Below are 24,474 nucleotides of genomic sequence, written 5' to 3'. Positions count from 1 at the left end.
TCAGAAGTCAGAATTGAAGGAATAACTGGTAATTAATTTACGGAATTAACAACGCATGTAAAGTAAATTAATTAAAGATAACTTTAATGAATCACTTCTATATTTCGACAATGTCACATTGTCATCTTCAGGAACATAAAGATATGGTATGTGCACTAAAGGAACTAACAAAGCAAATGAGGAAGAAATTAAGACACTAATTTTGTTCCTAAAGTCCTAATGGTGCCCTCTTGCGGGCTAATTTGGTAGTCTTGGCCGTTGGGCTGAAGTTCTCATAATGAAAGTCTCCCAAATTTGGGGCAGTTTCATGCACCCAAATTTGTTGAGGTTAGGAACGTTTTTTAGAGCTGCTGAAGATTCTTTGAATAATCTTTCGTATTTAAACTTGCTGCGATGGATTATTTTTGTCTTCTTCCAACGAATTTTATGGTGGGTATCTAAGGCATGGTCTGCCAGCCCAGAGCGGCTGTACTGGTGAAACCGGATGTAGTCTTGGTGTTCTGAAATCCTGATATTTGTTGTTCTGCCTGTTTGGCCAAAGTAGGACAATTTGCAGCTGCAAGGGACCTGGTATACACCAGGTAGGTCTAGGGGAAGTGGTTGGTCTTTGGTAGAGCGGATAAGGGATGCCAACTTTTTATATGGTCTTTCATTATGAGAACTTCAGCCCAACGGCCAAGACTACCAAATTAGCCCGTAAGAGGGCACCATTAGGACTTTAGGAACAAAATTAGTGTCTTAATTTCTTCCTCATTTGCTTTGTTAGTTCCTTTAGTGCACATACCATATCTTTATGTTCCTGAAGATGACAATGTGACATTGTCGAAATATAGAAGTGATTCATTAAAGTTATCTTTAATTAATTTACTTTACATGCGTTGTTAATTCCGTAAATTAATTACCAGTTATGTCTAACCAACGTATAAGTCTTACCACTAGAATTGAAGGAAGTACTAGAAGATGGTGTGATGTTAAATCAGGTGAGTGACAAAGATGATGGGTGTGAAACAATCATAACTTTGATTACACTTAATCGGGGCATTAATTATCAGGACATTAATTCTGTAGCTGCTAAATCTCATGTGAAGAATGAAACTGAATTTATTGAGATACAACAGCCTCAAACAGCATTTGACAGAATGAACTCAAGATCAAAGAGTGTTAAAATCTGATTATAGTATCAGAGGAGATTTTAGTTAAAGATGAACTATTCTACCTCCAGAAGGAGACTTTGATCACATTATACTCACTTGGAAATTGGGTAAGTTTATGAATGTTCATTCAGAAACGGATACATGCTGAACCACAAAGCAGGAATTTATGACCACCTGAGAAGTAAGCTGGGTTCTGCCTCATGGTATCAGTTGGATGGGAAGGATATTGACAGTGCATGGGAAGTGTTTAAAAAATACTTAAATGATGAAATATCATATCATAATGTGTCTGTATAGTTTGAAGAATAAATAGGGTAGGAGCAAAATGGATGTGTAATCTAATTAAGCAAGAGATTTCTAAGAAAAAGATGCGGAAGAAATGACATGTATAAGGATGGTGTCATTTATGAAAATTATAAGCAGCAGCCAGAAGAATAACAACTGTTGCATGAAAAGTTAAGGCTAAGTATGAAAAGAACCTGATTTAGCAAACTAAACACAACCGATAAGAATTCTACTGTTATATTGCAAGTAAAAGAAAGAATGAATATGAAACAATAAGCTCAACTGATTGCAGATGATATATAGATAACAGATGTTCAACTAATGAGTGGCTATTTTGCTAACAGTTATCAATCTGGTGTATGCAACATTGAACTCACTGCTACATCTTCACTGGATGAAGGTGTAGCAGTATCTATGAACTCATGTGTATGGGTAGGATGTACTAGAGCTGTTGCACAAACTGAATACGAATTCTGCAATAGGGAGTCATGGGATAAAAGCATAACTTTGACCAGGCTGTATAATTTGAGTCTCAAAATAAGGAAGTTTCCACAGGAGTAGAAAAAATGTATGATAATTTCTTTGGACAAGTATGGTGCAAAGCCTGTGTCCAACTATACCATTTATCGTTTGCATTCAAAAATGGGTTGATACAAATTTCTACTTTGCAATCAACAACAATGGTTGTATTAGTCAGCCTAAGGGAAGGGAAATGTGATGGACAGAGCTGGAGTCGATATCAACTAGCTGAATGAATAGAAACGATGACATACAGTAGATATAAATTGATACTGTTCCCTTAGTACTGTAAATTGAAAAATATTGTATTACATACAGCATTTTTTTTAAGTTTTAATAAAAGTTATGAAATTTTTTTGGATAGCAGCTCATTTTGTAATGGAAAGACTATCTATAAAATAAAAAATTCTATATTTCTCATTTAAAATTTGAGTTTTTGACCTAAGGGAAGGTCTTTTTTGAGCAACTGCTCAGATTCTATAGTAAAGGAGGATGATAAAGAGATATCAAAAAGTGATATGTGGGGGTAGTGAATCTGCAAGATTTAAAGTAAGCAGTGGTGCAGAAGAATCAATCCTTGGTCCATTATTATTTAGGCTATACATTAATGACACTGGGAAGAATATGACATAGTTAATTGCTGAAGACAATGCAGAGATAGGTTGGTAATCAGGAATGTGCAGTACTTGGAGGATCTGAATAGGCTGAAATTGTGGGCATGTGAAAATGGCTTTCAGTTCAACGTTAGTAAATGTAGTTATGTACTTTGGTGTGATACAATTTCCAGTGTCATATTATATTGGTGAGATTATGCTATAAGAAACTGATCAGGTAGGGATCTTGAAGCTTTACTAGATTGGCAGTTGAAGTTCAATGGCCATACAGCAAAGACTGAAAAATCAACCTAGAGGATAACTGAAATGCTGAAACAAACTTTGATATGTAAAGATAAGGAAATCATTTTATCTTTACAAGCCCTTCACAAAACCTTACTTGGACTACTACATGCAGATCTAGTATCCTGATTTCCATGGTGATTCTGATACATGGAGAGTGTGTGCAAAGAAGTGTTAAAATGATAAAGATTGTGTAATACTGATTATAAAGATATATATGGAAAATTTTTAGACTGCAGACACTAGAAAGAGGGGCAAGTTTTTCATTTTATGGAGGGTGAGGAAAGGACTTAAGGGCATCCTCAGAAGTTAAGAATGAATGCCCATCAAGATAGTGTGAGAGCTAAACTTTTCTCTCACAGTGGTGTGCGATTGGAATAGATTGTCACCAGGTGTGTGTTAGTATTAATGAATTCAAGAACAAGTATGACAGCTGGTGTAGATAGCATGTGACCTTCAATGAATCCCTGATTCACTGAAAGTCTCTCCTAATAATAATAGAGTGGGAGAGGAAAGGTTAGTAAAATAGCCGTTTTTTGTAAGAATTACAGGAAAAGACCCAGAAGGCCAAGATATAGGTGGATTGATATGAGATGAGCCTTCAAAGACACAGAAGTATAAAATCCGATATTGGAGTCATGGCAGATAAATTAATTTGGAGGACAATTGATAGAAAGTTGGCAAATGATGCAATTTTTTCCATACTAATCATAATATTTTGTACATTCCCCAAGGGTACATATTAGGATGTGATATCTAAAGTATTTTGCTTCTTCAAAAGTGAGCAAAATATCTTGAAATTTTTGATATTAGAATACAGGGACAAAAGGCCTTTTCTCTGATGAGAACCAAAAAATTTAAACAGGTCAATGAAACCTAAAAGCAATAATAAAAGGTGAACATATGGGCTCTGTCTGGGCAGAGCATGTGTCTTAAGTATTGTGAACCAAGACAATTCTGATGCTGAAGGTTATGTGCTCATAAACACACACTCTCTCTCTCTCTCTGATAAATTTTGAAACTTTTTAAGTTTTATTTCTGTCTAATAACAATGATAAATTAACAGTATCCTTCATAACAATAATTGATCACTTGGAGGTCAAGAAACAGTGATGAACACAGATAAGAAAATTATTATTCCTGTTTTTTTTTTAAGACTTTGATATGACTATACTAGGACTCTTGAGCACAGATTCTTTAACTATGTCTTGGGGATGACAAAATAGTGGAGAAAATTCACAGACATGTTACCAATGTGGTAACTGGGGAAATGCTCCCTATGAGGATAAACAGATTTATAAGTTACAAAGTTGAGCTTATAGGTAAAAAAAAAGGAAAAATATGTTACTGAAGTAAATTTATAGAGTAGATGCTAAAATATTTTTCAAAAATATGACTGAAAGAGAAAGAAAGAAAGAACCAGGATTTTGTCTAGGAATAAGTATATAAGTTGACAATTATAAAAAATCTGACACAGAAAAGAAATAGGTTGCCAGAAATGGTTGAGTGTTTGTTGGTAAAAACAACTTCAAGAAAAAATTACAATATTCTTTGTGCTAATAACAGTCATTGTGGACTACTCAAATGAACCAGTGGACTCTGTAAAGATGCCCATGTAATAGCAATCCACTTTGGTCACTACCAGGATCTTTTGCTAACCTTTCATCTTCAGTTTTGCTCTGCTTACATTCTTGAATAATAACATTAGATTATGCCAATGATATTAGATTATTATTACATTAGATTATGCCATTACTTGAATCCCATAATTCTCCTCATAACTGTGGCCTATTTTACAATTAACTAATTGTAAGTCTCAGCTCTTATACACGATTTGCATCACACCATCATCCTTACTTCCATCAACTCTAAGTACTAACTCAAAACTAAATACAGCAGACGATATATACCCAGGGACGAGAGACAGTTCATTATAATACAAGGTTTGCTATAGTAAATTTGTTTTTAAAAAAAATACTAACCCCACACTATTCCCAATAAAACAAAAGAAACTGTGGGAAAAAAAAGAAAAGAACAAAGATAATCACAGTAAACAGAACAAAGAAAATTCTGAGAAAGAAATTACAGGAAAAGGCAAAAAATGAAATGCACAGGAAATAACAAAAAAAGAAATGTACAGTAAACCTTGTCACAAACAGAATTTTTTAAAAAAATGACAGGAAATTGTATGCTGACACACAAAGGAGTGGCATGAACAATATGTAAAACATAAAATAAAAATACAAAAAATGCAACCAATAATGGGTGACAATGGATAGTAGAAATTATAAAAATGAAAATCTAGAGATAATGCTTAATCAAAATGTTACATTAGTTTAAATTAACCGAGTGTTAGTAAGGTGGGGTGTCACAGATCCCAAAGAGTTTAAATTGACTATAACTTTTTAACAATGCGTGGCAGTGAGTCATGCCTCAGTATAGCTTCCCCTCCTGTAACTCGATGCCTTCCATCTTCTGGATGTCAGGACCCCCCCCCCCCCCCGCCCCATGGAAAAATTAAAATATTTCACAGCCCCTGTCGGAAAAAAATCGCAATATAGACATATATTATTATAATATTTATTGTATTTATATTCAATACAAAACATACACACCGAATATTGCAAAAATCAAATGCAAATATTACATTTGACATCGCATATCATCTCATATTTTTATATAGGTAGATATATTATTATTGTACATTTGCAGTATAAGTACAATGAAATGTAAAATGATTAGTAATAAAGAAAGAATTAAAAACGTAAAAGAAGTTTAATAACAATTTAATGTGATGGATGTGTTTCAATTCTGCTACACAAAAAGTCAATATCAGCTGAAATATTTGAAACTGCAATTCTGAGATTTCTGCTTTGAAATGAAACTTATATGAATAAGCATATATTTACTAATATTCATTAAGCACCAAAATATGCAGGAAGCAAAATTTGTGAACCCGCGCCAATGTGAGATTTTTTTCCCATTAAAATATAAAAAAAATAACAAAAAAGAAATAATAAGAGATACGTTTCTTTTAAGATAAAAAAATCTACTTAGTCTTAAAACATTTTCAATTTGTTTTCATCATTTCACGGTCCCCCCTCAACAAAACCTACGACCCCCAAGGGGGCCCGGGCCCACAGTTTGGGAAGCACTGCCATAGACGACAGGCTGTTGTGCGTGAAAGCAAGTTTAGTGTGCAGAGGTGTAAAGTGGGCTGGGGTCCACCAGATCCCACCCTACCAAAAGTGTGACTATATTTACTTCCGAAACGCAAGTTGTTTTCATGTATATTCTACTAAAATATCATATTTTTACAAACTAACTATATGTAAATATGTTTTCGTAAACACTTAGAGGGTATTTTGAGAATATTTTTATTTTATTTTTTATTTTTATTATTTTTATTTTACGACAGACGAAGAGCCATTTAGCAGAGATGATAGTGAAATTGATTTAGAATTAGTCAGTAACCATGAGTCTGATACAGAACAAGACTGTGAGGAAGAATCCACAGAGAATCCACTAATATTGATTAAAAAAGATATGGATTTCTATAATACACTGCATTATTTGGGCAGGTCTGTGAGACCCCACCTTACCAGTTTCGGGTTAATGTCATTTATCTGAAGTCTTCATAATAAACTAAGCACATGCAGCCTATATCAGTGCTTCCCAAACTTCTGGATGTCAGGGCCCCCTTTGCAAAAATTAAAATATTTCACAGCCCCCCTCGAAACAAAATCGTAATAGAGAGATTATAATATTTATTGTATTTATATTCAATACAAAACACACACAGTGAATATTGCAAAAATCAAATGCATGTATTACATTTTTTGGCTCTTACCGTTTGGTTCTGACGATGTGGGCTGTTCTGGTAAAATATTACTGTCTTTTTTTTTTTTTTGAGTCTGTTTCTGCTTCTAATTGTTCGCAGGAATTTTTTTATATTTTTTATCAGTCACTTATCCATCTCAGGATTAAATTTTTTAATGTAGAATAGATCAAATAATATCACCACTGGCACACCACAGACTGATATGAAATTAGTGAATATTACCTGAATAAGGGAATCCCCAGACCAGGAACATTTTTCTCTTTTGTGACTTTTCTCCCTTTAAGGTAATTAAGCCTAACGCAAAACAGACAGTAAAGGCAGGTTATTAAAACGTGCATATGATTGGTGCGGTATTAACAAAAGATCGCGCAACCGAAAGATAAAAGCATAGCTGACAATTGAGTTGAAATGCTAACTCTCTTCAATCGAATTCCATATGTGAAATTGCCATAACATTCATTATATATATATATTACTTAATTTTAACACTTTTATGAATTTTAACACATTCGGTTGAATTTTATTGCTGCCTTGGGGAAATCGAACTCACACACATCTAATTAATAACAATAGTTTTTAGTTAGATACTGTGTTTGTCCATGCAACATATGGTTTTGTTTCAGTCTATACAGCATAGTTTGAGGGGACATGTGATTCATTAATTAGTGTGTTTTTATCCCAGTTGTGTCTAATTGCACTATTTGTTGAGAAATATATTACACAGACTCCTCATACCTTATTCACTGGCATAATAAAAGCACTTGTTTTTATTGCCTCTGCAGTATAATGGCTGTTAGGGAGGGCGTGTTCACTGCAAGCGAGTTACTATCTTCCCACATGAACTTGTTTATTGTTTAAGCTTTTTTTTCATGTGTGAAGTATATGCGAAACTTTTATTGGTAACAGAAAACTAGCTCCGATGACAGTGATAATATAAAACGAGTTTTGATATGTATATAAAGTCAATATCAACAGTTCTTGATATTAAAATATAAAAAATAACAAAAAAGAAATAATAAATAATAAAAGTTAAATACGTTTCTTTTAAAATAAAAAAAAATTACTTAGTCTTAAAACGTTTTAAATTTGTTTTCATTATTTCACGGCCCCCCTCAACAAAATCTACGGCCCCCAAGGGGGCCACGGCCCACACCATTAAAATCAAAAATAACTTCACGGCTTGTAAGACCCCCACACCCAATTACAAAGGGAAAGCAATCAGAAGTGATAAACATTATCTGCATTAGTTCAAACTAAGGAGGAGGAAAAGTGATAGACACGGCTATTATCAATATCAACTTCCAGAATGGACAGAAACTGATGACATACAGCTGATATAAATTAACAATGTTCCCTTAGAACTGCAAGTTCAATAAATAGTGTACAACATAAGTATTTCTTTCGAATTTTCAGTAAAGGTTATGAAATTTGTTTGAGTAACAGCTCATATTGTATTTGAAAAAATATAAAAGTAAAAAAAATTTATATTTCTGATTTAGAATTTAAGATTATGACCTAATTTTTGGGGTGCTTAAGGGACAAAGCTGTATAACTGAGAGGAGACTTCCACATAGCCGTTAAAGGGATGCGGAGAACCGACCAGGGCTTCTGACCTAATGTCCAATCTTCACCTTCCCGTGGTGCACCCTGTTGGGTAACTACTTTGATACTGAACGAACGAGGATGGGCTGGCAATTTGGGATTTAGCCGACCAAATTGTATTCTTATTGGTTAAACCAAAATAAAAAAATTATGGTACAACATGACAAAATTTCATGCCGGCTGGGGCGTCGCCCGGTTAAACAAGGCCCCCGTTGTTTTCGCCAGGGAACCAGGGCGAACAGCGAAAAGTCAGCTACTGGAACAAATCTGAAACCAAACCCCAACTCAACATCACCAGAGTTAAAGATCGGTACTATCAACATAGGAAGCCTGAATGGCAAAGAAATGGAGCTAGCTGAGGAATTAGATAAGTACCAGATCGACATAATAGGGGTGACTGAAACAAAAAAGACCAAAACTGGTGAGATCTTTCTGAGCAATAAATACAAAATGTTATATTCAGGCAATGACAATCAAGGAAAAGAAGGAGTAGCCATAGTATTCAACACAAAATACGAGGCTAATCTTCTTGAATGGCAGTCAGTCTCAAGTAGAGTAATGTGGGCAAATATGAGAATGGGGAACTGGACAATGAGACTTATTTGTGCCTATGGTCCCACAGAAGGTTCTACTAAGGTAGAAGTGGAGGAATTTTTTGAAGCTTTAGAAAAAGCAACTGACACAATGAAAAAGGAAAAGTTGGTCCTTATTGGGGATCTAAATAGCAGAGTAGGAAATGAAGGTTCTACTAAGGTAGAAGTGGAGGAATTTTTTGAAGCTTTAGAAAAAGCAACTGACACAATGAAAAAGGAAAAGTTGGTCCTTATTGGGGATCTAAATAGCAGAGTAGGAAATGATTGTGAGACATAAAAAAATATTTTGGGCAAATTTGGAGAAAAGAGCAAAGCTAATAATAATGGCAAATATCTGTTGGATTTCTGCTCAGGACATGGACTGGTTATTACTAACACCATGTTCCAACATAAAAATGTGCACAAATTCACATGGAGAGAAGAGGCTAGGAATAAGAAAAGTCTCATTGACTATGTTATTGTTGATAGTGATGTTTTCTCCCTGGTGCAGGACACCAGAGTGTACAGAGGATTTGAAATTGGAAGTGATCACTATTTAGTCTTGAGCAGAATAAAATTGAATTTCATATTGAAAAGAATAACATGCAAGAAAGTTTTAAAGCGAATAAAAGTTGAGCAGCTCTCAGATGTGAACTATAGACTAAAATACAGAAATATTATTGAAAAGAAAATGAAAGAGTTTGAGAACAGGAATCAAACCTTGGAGATTCAGTGGCATGTGGTGAGGTTGTGTGCAAGGATAAAAAAATCAGAACTCCCTGGTGGACACAGGAAGTTAAAGAGGCAGTGAAGGAAAAGAAGAAAGCATATCAAAAGTTCCTGGCAAATAAGTCAGCTTTTACTCTTACAGAATACAGAGACAAATGTAAGAAAGCTAAACAGTGTGTAAAACTAGCTAAACAAAAGTCATGGGAGGACTTTGGCAAGAATATAGAAAATAAATATCAAGACGGTGGCAAAATATTCTGGAGGTTGTTGAAGAAGCTTAGGAATGGAGGAAAGAGTGCTGTAAAAGGAGTTAGAGATGATAAAGGTGACATGAAAACAGGAGAAAAAGATATCCTTGAAGTATGGAGTAATTACTTTGAAAAACTGCTAAATGAAACAAGCAGTGATGACAGCACAGTGATAAAAAACACTGACCAGGCATGCAGTTAGGAATACATATCCATACTTGAAGTAGAAAAAGTCATCAAAGGCTTGAAATGTGGAAAGGCAGCAGGAGTAGATGATATTCGACCAGAAATGCTGAAGTATGGTGGTATAAGAGTCTTACAGTGGCTGCACTGCATAGTTCAGAAAGCCTGGACAGAGGGACGAATTCCCGATGATTGGAGTAGAGCTCTCATAGTACCCATACATAAAAAGGGAAATAAAACTGAATGTGAGAATTACAGAGGTATTTCCCTACTGAGTGTTCCTGGCAAGATCTATGCAAGTATACTTGAGAAACGGTTGAGAAGAATTGTGGAAGAAAAGCTTGGTGAAGAACAAGCTGGATTCAGGCCAAATAGAGGCTGTCAGGATCAGATCTTCACTTTACGACAAATAGTCGAGAAAGCATGGGAATATAACAAAGATCAGTATTTAAAATTTGTCGATTTGGAAAAGGCATATGATATGGTGCCAAGAAAGAATCTATTCAATGCGCTGCAGTTATATGGTGTCAATGGGGCATTATATCAGGCAGTACTTAGTCTTTATTTGAGTTGTAAGTCAGCAGTTAGAATTGAAGGAAGTAAAGGAAGATGGTTTAATGTTAAATCTGGTGTGAGACAAGGATGTACATTATCCCCTCTGTTATTCGTTATCTATATGGATCGCATTATGAAGGAAAGTGGTATTAAACCTGATATCAAAATTGGAGATGTTAATGTCAGCTCTTTGCTTTATGCGGATGATGTTATACTTCTAAATAAATCCGCTACAAGTCTGCAAGATTCTCTGACTAAATTGAATAGCTGTTGTAATAGACATGGTATGAAGGTCAGCAATAAAAAGACAAAGACAATGAAAATAGGCAGAATCATTGAAAGTGTCAACTGTGTTGTGAATGGAGAACCTGTGGAACAAGTAAAACATTTCAGCTACTTAGGCACAATTTTTACTGAAGATGGTAAATTAAATAAAGAAATAGACAACAGAATCAGCAAAGCTGGTATGGTGGGAAGTCAATTGAATAAATTCATATGGAATAAGAGAGAAATTAGTCGGAACACTAAATTAGCTGTATACAAGACAGTGTTCAAACCAGTTTTAACTTATGGATCTGAGAGCTGGGTCAGAAGTAAAACACTTGACCAAAGACTAGAGACCGCAGATATGAGAGTCCTGAGAAAGATTAGAGGCGTGAACAGATGGCATCAATGGCAATATCATATTAAAAATGAGGATATTAGGAAAGAACTTGACATTGTCAGCATCTAGGAATGCATTAGCAGAGCTAATCTCAGGTGGTATGGTCACTTAAATAGAATGGGAGAGGAAAGATTAGCAAAACAAGTGTTCTCTGCCAGGTTGGCAGGAAAACGAGCCAGAGGAAGACCAAGATATAGGTGGATTGATACGGTACAAAGTGCCTTAGACGATAGAAATATAAGATCTGATAATGTTGGAGTCTTGACAAGTAACAGACTGATTTGGAGGAAAATTGTAGATAGATAGATAGTAATGATGTAAATTTTTCATGTAGTACTGTCATCCTGTACACCCCTTGAGGGTACATGGCAGGAATTTGATGATGATGACCTAATTTTTTTATTTTAACTGTAACAATCCTAAAATTTTTATAGGATACAGTAGTTCATTATGAAGTCTCCATTTCTCTAAATTCTAGATATGTTCACATCACGAAGTAGTTATTACTAACATCTCTTCTTCTTCTTCAGCTTGCTGAACTTCTAAGGTACTTTGCTACATATACGAACTTTTTCCATTCCTTTCTATCTTGACCTCTTTTATTCCATTCCCTTTTATTTCATTCCCATCTCAGCTGAGATTTTTTGGATATTATTCACTCAATGCATCTGCAGTCTACCTCTAGATCACTTTCCATCAAGAATCATCTTGAATTCTTGTTCAGCCATTCTCTCCCCACCCATTCTTTCCACATGTTCAAGCCATCTCAATCTGCATGTGCTAATCATCAGCTAGAAGTGGGAATCTATAGAGTTCATTAAATTCTTGATTACGTTATCTCCATTCACCTGCTGTGTAGGTCCATATACTTTTCGGATGATTTTATTTTCAAACATCTGCAACACTTCTGATGCTCTGTTATGCTCCAGGTTTCTGCTCTATATAAAACAATAGGTCAAATGACTATCTTTATTTCTGTTTTAACTTGTCAGAATTTTAGAAGATAAATGATGTAGTGAATGATAAGATCTAATGGAGGGACTTATTCTAGCTTTTATTTATGTACCAATTTTATTATCTCGAGTAATCAATGTGCCAAGATATTTGAAGGAGGCAGTGATGACTTTACTTGCTAAGAACTTCTGATAGGTTTATTTCCATTACTAAAATACTAGTGTCCACAGTAAAGTAGTTCAATTAAAAGTACAAATTAGATTAAAAAAAATTCCAGTTTATGTCTCATCATAAACCATCAGTATTAACTGAATGGAATGAACAGAAAATAGAAACTTCAAAAAAAAGCACAAGGTTAAAAATTGAATTATTATTAGGATCTCTTCCCCCCCACCCACCCAGAGACAAATTAAGAAATAGTATCTGTCTCTTGGATCTCCTCTGAGGACTCATGACCTTCCTGATGATGCTTCACCATTTCTTTCTCCCCTGTACTTCTCTTATTGCTTGTTCTAGTTTAAGTCCAGTGCTTCTTGATATTTGGTCAATCTACTTGGAAAAAATTATCATCCAGGTTTACCCTGGATGATTATTTTTTCTAGGCAGTTGCCTTCCCTTCTACATATGTGTCCAAAATATTGCACTATTCTCTTGTCAATTATGTTTATCGGTCTTGTGTAGATATTCAGTTCTTCTAGGATACTTTTGTTTGTTCATTTTTCTGTCCAAGACACTCTTAACAACCCAGCACTAGAGCTCGAATGCCTTAATTCTTCTTCTGTTATCTTTTGTCATTGTCCAAGACTCAGAAGCATAGAGAAAGTTAAAAAAAAAAGTAAGATTTCTATAAGCTTAATTTTGGTCTTTTTGGAGATGTACCTGTCTTTCCAGATCTTAGTTAAATCAGTTATGCTTTCTTAGCTAGTGCTATTCTTCTTCTTATCTCCTTTTTACATCCACCTTTTTATGTTATTACTCTACGGTAGCTGAAATTGTCGACAATTTCAATTCCTTCTATACCTATCTCTTCTGCATTGTTTAAAGTCATTATTTTGGTTTTATCTTGATTTATTTTAAACCATGGCTTAAGCTTTCCCATTCTAATTGATTTAGGATGGATTTTAATACCTGTTCGTTTGTTGCTATTATCCCTATGTCATCTGCATATTGTAGGTTAGTAACTGTTCGGCCACCTAATTTAATGCCTCCATTCCACTTTTATAGAGATCTTTTCATTATAGTTTCGCTGTAAAGATTGAATAGTAATAGTGAGAGTATGCATCCTTGTCTTGATCCTTTTACAAATTGGAATTCATTAGACACAGAGTTTTCAATTCTTACTGTTGCTTGATTTCCGTGAGTTCTTTATGAGGGTTACTAGATGGTTTGGTATTGATTTTTGCATGATATCCCACCTCATATACAAAAATAATATACACATAAAAATTAATATAGTTTAAATGGTAATTTCCTAGACTTTTAACATTGAAAGTTTATTGCTGAGAATGACATTTGAACAAAGAGCTTCAATACTTTCTTTTAATTATTCATTAATAGATGGCTTATTAATCCAATGGATTTTACACAGTTATCCCTCCATCTCAGCTCTTCTGAGACTGTCTCTAATCTCTTTTCACTATGAAGTTCAGTTATTTCTATGAAAATATTTTGCATGAAAATACCTATAAAGAAAGTATATGCTGGAAAGGTTTCAGAGAAGACTGACTAAGGTCATAACTAGTCTTTGGGATGTGGGATATGAGGACAGATGGAGAGAAAATGCAGTTTGGAAAACTTTGTGAATAGAAGAGAGGGAAATGATTGAAACATTTAAGTTGGTAAATTGTTACCAGATTACTGTGAAGGAAATTTTTTGTAGAATGGGGAAAGGGTGCATACCTGGAAGTTGTATAAGGAGGGTGTGAGCAGGGGCATGAGAAGTAGGTTCTTTGCATGGAGAGTGGTTCGTCAGTGGAATGCTTTGGCTGACATTGTGGTGAATGCAGATAAACTGAATCATTTAAAGCAGAATTTGATGGTCATTGCATGTAACACTGTCTGCCTCCCATGGTGAGTCTTTAAACTCCATAGAGATCGACTGTTAATAATAATAAAAAAAAGAATAAGGCAGATTAGAAAATTTGTTGAAAAATAGGAAAACGCCAGGAGAAGACAATATAAATATAGAACTCTACAAAAATGCAGGTGAAAAATTTAATGAAAGACTTTTGAAATTTTTTAATATGGTTTGGATGTCTGGAAAAACCCCTAACTCTTGGAAAAAAGCACTGGTCATCCCAATCTATAAAAAAGGAAATAAAGACAATTGCAATAATTATAGGGGAATTAGCCTGCTGAATACAGGATATAAAATATATGCAGGAATATTAAAAGAGAAACTAAACAGCATTGTAGAAAACAAATTACTAGAAGAACAAAATGGCTTCCGAAAAGGCCGATCCTGCATAGATCCAATTTTTACTTTAAAATTATTAATAGAAAAAAGAAGAGAATTTCAAAAAGAAACACATGTGGCGTTTATTGATTATGAAAAAGCTTTTGATAAAATTAGTCGACAAAAATTGTTTAAAATATTAACCAATTTAAACATACCAAACTAACTTTTACAATCTATTCAAGAAATATACACAGGAAATAAAATAGCAGTTAAATTAGAACACACCTCAGAATGGAAAGATATATCAAGAGGAGTACGACAAGGATGTACCCTCTCACCTCTGCTTTTCAATATATATATAAATGAAATATTAACAATCTGGAAACAGCATAACCCATTTGGTACACAATTGCAGATGATCAAATAGTATTAGCTACATCAGAAGATGACTTACAAAGATCATTAAAATCATTAAATGATATCTCAAAGCAATATAATATGACAATATCCAAAGAAAAAACAAAAATAATGGCATTCAAAGGAGAAAACCCAATAAGAAGTAAAATAGTGATAGATAATAAAATACTAGAACAAGTAAACACTTTCAGATATTTGGGATGTGATCTATCATACGAAGAATAAAAAGACATACACTAAAATATCAAACTTTGTCAAAGTAAATGGCATAATAAACAGTATATTTAAGCCATCCCTGGTACAAAAACACACTAGAATCAGACTATATAATGTCTTGTCAAAACCAACTCTACTATACGGAAGCGAAACATGGACCATGAAAAGGAAAGATGAAAAACGAATTCAAACAGCAGAAATGAAGTTCCTCAGAAAAACAGCTGGATATACCACGTGGAACCACAAAACAAATGAAGAAATCTTACAATCCCTAAAAATCAAACCAATTAATTACTACATAAGACAGTATAAACAAAAATGGCTAGAACATTTAAATCGAATGGACAACAGCAGACTACCAAAAATATTATACAGATACAAAATAAGTGGAAAAAGAAGAATCGGAAGACCAAAAAAGAGATGGCATGAGACCGGAACAGGCCACATGGCCTATATTCCATGTTAGGAAGAAGAAGAAGAAAATTTGTTGGAAGTTTATTTTTCACTTGGTTAGACTATAATAACTTTAGTTTAATCCTTTATCCAAGTGTAAGCAAAAAAGTTTGCACCTGAAGTATCTTCAGGACTGAGGCAACTCGTAATAAAGGTGGACCAAGCTCTCATCATTCCTTGTCTCAGTATCTCCCATAATGCAAAGCACATCTTGCAGATATGTATAATGCTATGCATTAAGAGAAGGGCCACTACCCAGACCCAGAAGTGGTGATACTAAGGCAGAAGCAATCGAGAGGTCATATTTAGTTATACGAGTTGCCAAAAGGTGTACTATCTTATTATTTAATTACTCTGGATTTAGAGAAAGGGGTTGGAAGTTCATTTTCCAGTTGGTTAGACTATAATAAGTTTAGTTTAATCCTTTATCCAAGTGTAAGCAAACAAAGTTTGCATCTGAAGTATCTTCAGGACTGAGGCAACTCATAGTAAAGTATAATCGTGGTATAAGTAAATATGACCCTCTCCACTGCTTCTGCCTTAGTATCACCACTTCTGGGTCTGGCACCCACTGACAGGACCTCAATAAAGGTCGAAACCGGTCTGGGTAGTGGCCCTTCCTCTTAATGCATAGCATTATACATATCTGCAAGGAGATGCATTGCATTATGGGAGATACTGAGACAAGGAGTGATGAGAGCTTGGTCCACCTTTATTACGAGTTGTCTCAGTCCTGAAGATACTTCAGGCGCAAACTTTGTTTGCTTACACTTGGATAAAGGATTAAACTAAACTTATTATAGTCTAACTAAGTAGAAAATAAACTTCCAACATCTTTCTCTAAATCCAGAGTAATTAAATAATAAATTGGTACATCATTTGGCAACTCGTATAAGTAAATATGACTTCTCCATTGCTTCTGCCTTAATTTATTATCAATACATCCACTAATCCAGGGGAATTAAAGAAATTGTCTATAGTCGAACAATAAAGGTTTCATCAAAGTCATCACTACTTCCGAAGATATTGGAAAATTGCTAAAATCTCTCTCCAGAATGGTATTCTTGATAGTATAGATTATAAAATTATAGACATATCCACTTTGTGATTCACATAATAAGTATGTTTTTATGCTGAATCTGGCCCTTTTGAGAGGAATGTATTGCACCCATCCCAGACGATCTTTATAAAGCAATAAACTTTCGTAAATAGTCACCAATTTCTCTGGCATAATCGAATTGCCAAATTTTCTATTCAAATCTTTATAAATTGGCCAGATTTTGTTGAGTTTTGGGCGAGGGTGATTTGCTGGATCAAATTCATCATTATTTGAAAAATGTAGAAATTGTTTTATGGCCTCGAAGCGTTTCCTGCTCATACAATCTGGAAAAAATGGTGTATATAATAATGGATTTTTTGTCCAATAATGACGGTATTCTGGTTTTCTTACTATACTTTGCAAAAGTACAACAGTCAAAAATACTCTGATTTCATTTGGATTTGTGTCATACCAAGAGGTCTTTTCTTTACCACAGATATGACTCCTCGCATATCTATTTGTTTCATCCACAACATGTTGAATCAATTGATAATCAAAAAAAAAGCTTGAAGAAATTTAGGCAGTTATAATCGTGGACAAAAAATGTGCAAATGCAAACGAAATAGCTGATACACGCCGCTGGCAACTTTTCTCGGCTGATAGGATATAGGCACAAAATTGCCTAGCGTGTATATTCAGTTGTATTTATATGTGAAACCAAAATTCACAGTCACACATATTAACTCGGGTGCGGGGGAAAAATTCAGTTTCTTGGAGCCAAGTTAATTCGGTTGAGCGCGTTAAGGGGTTAGTCTATTAAATTTTAATAAATATAACTATACCCTGTTAATGTGAAATGTCAAGTTAACAGGTGATGCAACAGTTGGTCAAGAATCACTTGACTGGAAGAGTTATATGAATCCTGTTATAGTTATGAAAGGCTCCCAAGCTTCTCAATCAAGTCAAACTTTTCTTGGGTGGTAAACTTCGCCTCCTCCTGAAAGTTATATTTTCCCTTTCACAAAAACATGCAAACGCAAATATTAGATAACAAACCAGAATTATAAATGCTGAGTAAAAAACTACTTTAATGAGGAATATGATTTTATATGATAAAGTAATCTAAAAATATATACGTATTACTTCGCATTTATTAATGCAGTTATGTTTAGTATTACCAGAGCCACCACATGGTTAAGCAGTAATGATATGAAAGGAGACTCGAACATATATTTAAGTAGCAAACTTGCTTAGTGTATGTTGTAATCCTTGGAGTTATGAAAATAATGCTCATTGCATATTGTTCATAGTGGTGTTCTTATGCCATATTCTATTACAATGTGCAAGCACAGTGAAATTGGCAGCCATGTCACTAGAATTTCACTTTGAATCTCGATAATGGAAATGTGCATTAGTTATTAGAACAGCTGTCACTAAGTAACTGGAATACTAAGAAGAAAAATGAAGAGACAAACAGGGAAGGAGGGCCTCAAAAATGAAATAAACTATTCATATTTATGAATTTAGGGACACAAAACACACGTGTTGAAAAGATTATTTTACTGATTAATAACAAAATAATAACTTGATGTTTCGACCCCTGTATTGAGGTCATCTTCAGAAGGATACATGTGTATAAGAACAAGCTACATGCTGTTGCACTCTATACAAGTAAATTACATCTACGTTGTTAACTAATCTTTTTTCTTAGCTTGCCCTCTAGTAAAAAAAATAAAAATAAAATCGAAATAAATAAAATAAAATAAACAAAAATGAAATAAAAACTACAATAAACTCTGCTAAAGTCCTCAGGTACTAGGATTCTTCTGGAATTATACAGTTCATATTGTTATATTACGATTATCTTCTGGATTTGTACAGTACAGGTTGCTATTGAATGTTCAGGAGGGAAAAAAAAACACTTCACCAAGTCTTCTTTGTATTGAGATCTTTCTTTGTGGTTGCTATGAAGGTTGTAGATGGGTCCTCCACATTCTTGGAATTGTAAGACCATCATTTTTATTCAGATTATGTTTGAGCATTTCACATGCTTCCTTGAATTTCCGCTTGAACCAGGTTTTGATGCGGTGTAGGGACTTGGTAATAGGGGAAATAAACTATTGAGTGAAGTTTCATGATCTTTGAGAAGTTTTATATGAATCTAAGTATTCTCCAAAGAGAAATGTGAAATTAATAACTGAAGGACAGTAACGAATATGTCGGCAAGTTCCTTTTATTGAAAGTAATTTGCAACTGTTCAATTAATGTATTCTTATTATTTGAATGATTATTCTTCATGCCTACTTCAGCAAAATGAGGAAAAGATGCATTAAAGAAATCTGCTTACTAGAAGACACATACAAGTGAAATCTTCAATTTTGATTGTATTCTAAGGAATTTGCAAGTTAAGGCAGAATGAAAGAGTAAAAAGAAACAACAAAATAAATGTGGCAAAGCAAGTGAAACTACAGGACTTTTTAGCCAAATGCTAAAAGGTCCTGAATGCTATGTTCATTTTTATGTGTGATGTTATTCCTAAGATTTGAATTTAACTGAGAATTTTGTTGAACTCCATTATATAATTCTAGAAAATTTCTATATAACTGTTCTATTATTCATTTATTTAATAGAATATTAGAAGTCATTTACTATGAAAAATATGCAATGGTCATTGTAATTATATAGATAATATGAATGTCAGATTTCCTTTAAATATAGAGAACTTATGTTTACACTTTCATAAATATGAGCTTGATTCTTTGCATGTAAATATGTTGATTTTGAAGTCAATGCGCCATCACATACATGCATCTGAAACATTAACTAAAATAAAAATTATAATATTGTCATCTTTATCTCCATGACTGACTTTCATATAGGTGGGAATTACAAAATTGTTATATTTGAAACTGAGTTTCAAATATAACAGCTATGATATGAAGGTATAAATAATGGCTAAGAATGTTGTTTTTTGCATAAAATATAAAAACAAAATTAACAAGGGATTGCAATCACTATGAAAGTGTAACATAATAAAACTTTTAAAGAGCAGTGACTTAAAGGATATTAGACGGCTGTGACAGATCATTGAGCCTAACATATAAGGAAAATATGAAGATAGTATTACATGTTATTTAAAACTAAATGGTTTCAAGTCTGGTAAAAATTATAAGTACAATTTGAAGTGACCAGTTTAAATTCTTGGCGATTTTCTCACAAAACCAAACAAATCATCTCATGGGCATTATTGGGACAACTGCTGTGAAAAACTAAACTTAACAGTACAAGAAAGTTAAGAATTTAAGCTTTGTGTTTCAGAAGTGTACTTTGTCTTTGGCTTGAAAAAAAATTTTTATCAAGCCAAATCAGATGATAGAAATTTTAAGCTGAGTGATAAATAACTGTTTCTTGAATTAATATAATCACATTCCTATTATATACTGAAACTAATTTTTTCACACATCTTTCTCTTAACATCTTTGGTCAAGAAGAAACCGAGTCTTAAGACTTGGTTTAAGATTTTGCATGATAAAGCTTATATCATAAATATAATTACTGAATAACAGTGAAGAAAAATGCGTTTACCTGAAGTGGTATCACAATCATAAATATCTTCTTGTCTTTGTCGCTCAAAATATGCTTGATGAATGTCCAACCAGTACCAATAAGTACGATTGTTATAAACAGCAGTGCTCCTTTCAAACTATAATGGAAAAGAACAATCTTAGACAGCTGGATTACAATTTGACAACTTCATATTGAAAATATCAAGATATCACTCCTGGGAGAAATTGATATACAGCTGAAATATGGACTGCTAGGTCTCTTCAGGGAGATCAACTCATCTGAGATATGTTCAGAAGTGAACAAGCTGAGAATACAGGAAACATACAAAATCATGCTGACAAAAGCAAACAAAATAACAGCATATCTCTTGCTAACCAACAGGTTTCACTGACTATTTGGTTTTGTACTAAATTCTAAATAGATTGGGTTCAAAGTTGCATTGTGAGTGGTAGGCGTATTTAATAGAACTGTGTAAAATTGGAGATGTTTATCTGTTTTATCTTAGTATATTAGTGCACATTATTATTTTTATAGCATATTTTTACTAAGATATTGCAATCTTAAATATAACAGTAAAATATCCAAAAATGCACAAGAAATGGGATGCTAAAAAGAACAGTGAAGTCATGACTAAGAAGGGTGACCCTGTTAAAGAGGATACTGAAAATGATTTAACCTGGAAAATCACCAAGTTAGAGCAGATTATTAGATGCAATGTGGAAATTACAGAATATTGGGTGGTGTTTTTTTAATTTACTCAGGTGGTGACTCAAAACATCATGGGGTAGCTGTGATATTGAAGACAGCTCATGCAAGAAGCCTTCTTGGTTATAAACCCCATTAATGACAGGATACTTTCTATTAGACTTAAGACTCAGCCTACCAACGTATCAGTTATGGTAGTTTATGCGCACCACATGGATAGGCCTGAAGAAGAGAGTGTGGAATTCTATGAAAACTTACAAAACTGTTTTGGACTGCCTACCAAGAAAAGACATACTTTACATCTTAGGGGACTTAAATGCAAAAGTGAGAAAGAATATGAGAGTCTAGCTGGAGTGTGGTATGTTTGGTCTGGGTGAATGTAACACCCAGAAAGACTGTTGAAATTTGCCCGTGCTAACAGATTAGTTATTACCAATATCTGCTTCCAGAAACATCCACGATGGACCTATACTTGGACATCTAACATTGATAGGTCAAGGCACTAGACTGACTACATCCTGGCTCTCCAGCGGTAGAAGACAAGCATCTCCGATGTGCATACTTGTCCTGGAATAGGTTGTGGTACAGACCATCAAATTGTAAGAGCCAAAGTGAGACTAAGACTCTGAAAACTTCCAGATCAGGCACATCCCATTAGATTGGATGTCAGAGTAACTCCTAGTGGATTCACAGAAGAAACATCAACTCGGTTGGATAATTTTTTGGAGACCAATAAGGAGAACTCACCAGAAATGCTTTGGGAAGGAGTCAAGGTGATAATACAGGATACAGCGAAGAAGTATCTCAGCCCAATAAGAAGACCAAGAGACCTGCTTGGATATCAGATTCAACACGGGAACTAATCAAAAGAAGGCAGTTGGAAAAACAAAGAGATACGAGGACTGAAGAATACAAGAGATTACATAGAGAAGTCAGAAGAGCCATCAAGCAGGACAAAGAAAAGTTCTATACTAATAAATGTAAAGAAATAGAGTTCGATGAGGAGGCACAATTATAAAAGGATGTTTTATTTAGTTCGTGACTTAAAGTACAAGTTTAAGCCTAAATTGAATGTCATCAAAGACAGGAATGGTGCATTACTAACAGAAGAGTTGGAAATCAAAAACAGATGGAAAGAATACTGTGAGGAACTGCACAGTAGAGTGGATAAAGAAAATGTGGAACCATCTCACAAGGAAAATTTTGATTTGGAACCTCCTTCACTTAGGCATGAAGTTGAAAGAGCAGTTAAGCAGCTTGCCAGCAATAAGGCCCCAGTTGCAGATGAAATCCTAGCAGAGTTAATTAAAGCCACAAGGAATGGAGGGATAAGAGTGTTTTATAGACTGATTACAAGGATATGGGAGACAGGATCATGGCCTAGAGTCTGGAAGAAGTCGGTTTTCATTTTCATACCACTATATAAGAAAGGTGATATGAAGGCATGCAAGAACTATAGAACTATTAGTTTAATATCTCATGCAAGCATAATTTTATTGAAGATCATGCTAAATAGGATTGAAGCCAAAGTTGAGGCAGAGATGCCCGAGGAACAAGCATGTTTTAGGAAAGGTAAGGGCACCAGAGATCAGATCCTTTGCCTTAGACAAATTATAAAAAAATATAAAGAATTCAAACTGCCTCTGGTAATGTGTTTCTTAGACTACTCTAAAGCTTTTGACTGTGTTAAGCATTTGAAACTGTGGGAAGTAATGAAAAGAATGAGTTTTCCTCAACAACACTATCAGGTTGATAGCCAACTTGTACAGGGAGCAAGAAGCCACAGTAAGAACAGGTGTTGGATTGACTGACTGGCTTCAAGTTGGAAAAGGAGTTAGGCAAGGGTGTTTACTTTATCCTCACTTGTTTAGTATATATGCGGAGGACATTATGGTGAAGCATTGGATGAACTCAGGATAGGAGATAGATTGATCAGTAATCTGAGGTATGCTGATGATACAGTACTCCTTTGTAATGACATAGAAGAACTAGGACTAATTATTATTATTATGGGCAGCTCCAAGAAGTCCTTAGACTCATCGAGGGAAGCCCAACATCATGTCAAGAACAACTAGTCAACATTCACAAAGTATCTATCATACTTCTCCTTGAACTCATTTACAGTCATGGCACCCACAACAGACTCTGGCAGCTTATTCCACTCATTTACCACTCTCCAAGTAAAAAACCTAGCTCTAACACCCTTGCTAACCACACTCTTACCAAGCCTCCATGGATGGCCCCTAGTCCTCCCACTACCAGTACTTTTTTCAAAAATATCTTCTGAATTAATCTTATAAAAACCCTTCAGTAATTTGAATGTCTGAATCATATCACCCTTTTTCCACCTATCAACCAATTTCTTCAACCGACAAATCTTCAACTTGTTCTCATAAGGTTCATTCCATAGCCCTGCTATTATCTTGGTCACTCGTCTCTGGATCCTGTCCACCTCCTCCCCATCGAGAAGAAACCCTGGCGCCCATATCTGGGCACAGTAGTCTAGATGGGGGTCTTATCAAGACTCGATACAGAGGAACAATAACCTGTTTGTCTCTGCTCGTTAAAGTATTTTTCACCAACCAAGTGATTTGATGAGCTGATTTTAACACTTTTGCGATGTGTCCCCTAAACTTCAACTCCCTATCCACCAACACTCCCAAATCCCTAGCATCGTCAATCTCCTGGAGTACAGTTCCACCAATGTGATATACTGCTGCTAATCTTTTCACCCCAAAATGCAAAACGTTACATTTTTCCAGATTAAATTGACATCCATTCTCCTTAGCCCAGTCCTCCAAACTATCCAAATCATCCTACAAAATTTTGACATCATGAGCATTCACTATTGCTCTACCTAACTTTGCATCATCCGCAAACAGATGCACAGTTCCTCTCAGATCCTTTTCTATCGTTAATGAACAAATTAAACAGTAGCAGTCCAAGAACAGAACCCTGCGGCACACCGCTAGTCACTGACCGACTTTTGGACTCTACTCTTGAATAAACCACTCTCTGATATCTCTCCATCAACCACCCTCCTATCCATCTCACCAACCCTATATCCATTCTCATATGCTGCAGTTTACTTATTAGAATTCCATGTGGTATCCTATCGAAGGCTTTAGCAAGGTCCAGTAGAATCACTGTAAACCCGTTACCCTTATCCAGTTCAGCCATCACTGTGTTACAGAACGTGAGCAAGTTACTGAGGCATGATCTACCCTTCACAAAACCATGCTGTTCCCCATACAGTATCCCATTTTCATCTATCCAATCTTGTATTTTCCTCTTGACTATTTTCTCCAAGACCTTGACAACAATTTCTGATATGCTGATCGGCCGGTAATTTTCAACAGCAGTCTTGGAACTTCCTTTATGCAGTGGAACTATTTTCCCCTCTTTCCACCCCCTTGGGACTAACCCAGACCCGAGACTCAAATCAAACAAAATGGTCAAAGGCACTGACAATTCTTT

General features: G+C 34.8%; 1 protein-coding gene across 1 annotated transcript in view; it reads right to left on the bottom strand.

Annotated features, from left to right (window-relative positions):
* The window catches only part of LOC150107934 (protein GPR107-like), a 262,788-nt gene that overhangs the window by 45,793 nt on the left and 192,521 nt on the right, over window positions 1-24,474 (bottom strand). Inside the window, exon 11 of the mRNA XM_090415460.1 lies at window positions 20,311-20,428. Within this exon, the coding sequence (XP_090271586.1) occupies window positions 20,311-20,428 (118 nt within the window). The remainder of the gene's footprint in view (window positions 1-20,310; window positions 20,429-24,474) is intronic.

Source organism: Typopeltis vanoorti, chromosome 3 (assembly GCF_054136105.1).
Source record: "Typopeltis vanoorti isolate ZY-2024b chromosome 3, IOZ_Tvanoo_1.0, whole genome shotgun sequence".
NCBI lineage: Eukaryota > Metazoa > Arthropoda > Arachnida > Uropygi > Thelyphonidae > Typopeltis > Typopeltis vanoorti.
Note: the sequence above shows the minus strand (reverse complement) of the source record. Positions and strands in the feature narration are given on the sequence as shown.